The 1,970-nt window shown below is 46.9% G+C and overlaps 2 protein-coding genes across 2 annotated transcripts; both read left to right on the top strand.

The window, feature by feature from the left end:
- Positions 1-58: 58 nt before the first annotated feature.
- On the top strand, positions 59-566 carry SARC_14997 (hypothetical protein; the record flags this gene model as incomplete). The annotated part of the gene is made up of 2 exons (XM_014290876.1): positions 59-434; positions 485-566. Coding segments are annotated over 2 exons (458 nt in total), but the record flags the coding sequence as incomplete, so codon positions are not given.
- A 439-nt stretch (positions 567-1,005) lies between these two features.
- On the top strand, positions 1,006-1,749 carry SARC_14993 (hypothetical protein; the record flags this gene model as incomplete). Its single annotated transcript, XM_014290875.1, has 1 exon — positions 1,006-1,749. One exon carries the CDS (start codon positions 1,006-1,008, stop codon positions 1,747-1,749), a length of 744 nt encoding a protein of 247 aa, XP_014146350.1.
- Between the last annotated feature and the right edge of the window lie 221 nt (positions 1,750-1,970).

The raw sequence follows: 1,970 nt of genomic DNA, 5'->3' as shown, positions 1-1,970 counted from the left end.
GTAGTCAATAATGTCAACAACATTTACATTGACGGTAACACGGTTGCCGGAGATCTAGTCATTGACACATCTATTGATGTCACAAACGGCGGCGGCAACACGGTCACTAACAATGGTGGCGGCAACACTGTTAACAATAACAACGGTGGTGACCAGGACACCCCGACTATGGTAGTAAAGGAGTGTCGCATCACACATCCCGACGACACACTGAACCAGTACCTCGACATTGTCAACAACAAGGCTGTCATGGTCACCAAGAAACCGGACCGCTGGATGATTGAGTATGTTTCCGAGACCGAGTTTACTATGCGTCGCGGGGCAAAGTATCTGGTGGCTGAGGACACCACGGTCCCGGGTACGAATGGTGACAATATCCGACTCACCGTCAACACGAGCAAGACCGCCCCGAACAACAAGTGGATCATGAACAGGTCTTTATCCAGAGCGTGGCTAACGATTATATTGTGGTCAACTACTCCAGTGCCGATGTGGTTATGTTGATGGTTGCCGGCAAATTTATCGAGTACGAGGACCAGAAGTGGCATTTTGTAGACTGCATCTAGAAAGCGCCGTCACAGATCGCTGTTGCCACGTACGGGAATTTGTATGCTGAATTTTAACGCATAATAAAATGTTTTCCCGCATAATAAAATGATTTCCCAAAAAACCCAGCGTTGGCTGTAAAAATTTAAGCCCCATTTTTTAATACCCGAAACCCCCCCAAAAAAACCGGTGGTTTTACGGTGGAACACGAGTATGAGTGCCACAAAACCCCTAAACCCTAACCCTAAACCCCGAGTAACGGAGTCTGGGGTTAGGGTTTTGTATTGATGTTTGTTCAGTGACCCATCAGATGTGGCTGTTCGATGATCCCCCCCGTCACGTACCACCCGGAAATACGAAATTATGACCCACAGGGGCCGAAACATCTTTCATTTCGTATAAATAGAGTGCGTATTCACACTTACAACACGTCATTATTTTGTAAGTTTCTTTCGTCACATGTCTGGACACGACGCACGCGCAAACCCCAACACCTTACACGGACACGAGGAGTGTTTTTGCGGTGATAGAGGTGCCGCAATGACACTCGGTATGATACGCGAACATTGTATGTTCGGACGGAAATGGAATATACTTTCCATGTTGCTACGCAAGAGAGCTAACTGGTTGTGCAACTGGACGCTTATGGACATGTTGATGAAGGCGACGTCGTCCACGGAAGATGGACCGGACATGGAGACTATACGTCTCATGTCAACCAGTATAGCCGAACTGGCCGTTGGTGCAGTTGCTTTTCCGATGACGGTATTTGTCTTATCGGACATCGTATCCAAGTTTTCGGCCAACTTTCAATTAAATGATTTTGATGCACTACTCCTCATGCTGGGTTATGGTCGAAATGCTGGGGGTAGGGGCATGGATCGCGTAGAAGCAACGATTTACGAGCTGAAACTCTCTGCGATCATGGTTGGGGTGCATGAGATGTCCGACTGGCACGACGAAGTTCCAGACGTGTCGACGGACCCCCTTGTAGTGGAGAAACTCCCCCGTGCAGCTCTTGTTTCTACGTGCACGGTGTGCAAGGACGATGCCGACACGTCTGGAACTAGTATGCCCTGTGGACACATTTTCCACACTACTTGTATCCGCGCGTGGCTTACCAGGGCAAACACCTACCCCTTGTGTCGCGCTGAGCTACCAGCATCAGAGATACAATGGGATTCGGTTGTGAACTTTGATTGAATAAAGTATTATGTTCCCAAATTCTTATCTGCTTTGTGTCACATACACGAACCAAGTCAAAATAACCAAAAGTGCACTAAAATAGGGTTTTAGGGTTTTAGATAATGAAAAGTGCACTAAAATTCAAGTATGCAAAGGGATTTTTATTAGAGTTAACTTAACTCACACAACACAGGGTCATTTGCCTTTTTAATTCAATACCCTAGGTCTTCTAACAGAGG

The sequence above is a fragment of the Sphaeroforma arctica genome (assembly GCF_001186125.1).
Source record: "Sphaeroforma arctica JP610 unplaced genomic scaffold supercont1.5438, whole genome shotgun sequence".
NCBI classification, from domain to species: domain Eukaryota; class Ichthyosporea; order Ichthyophonida; genus Sphaeroforma; species Sphaeroforma arctica.
This window is presented reverse-complemented; position numbering and strand designations above follow the sequence as displayed.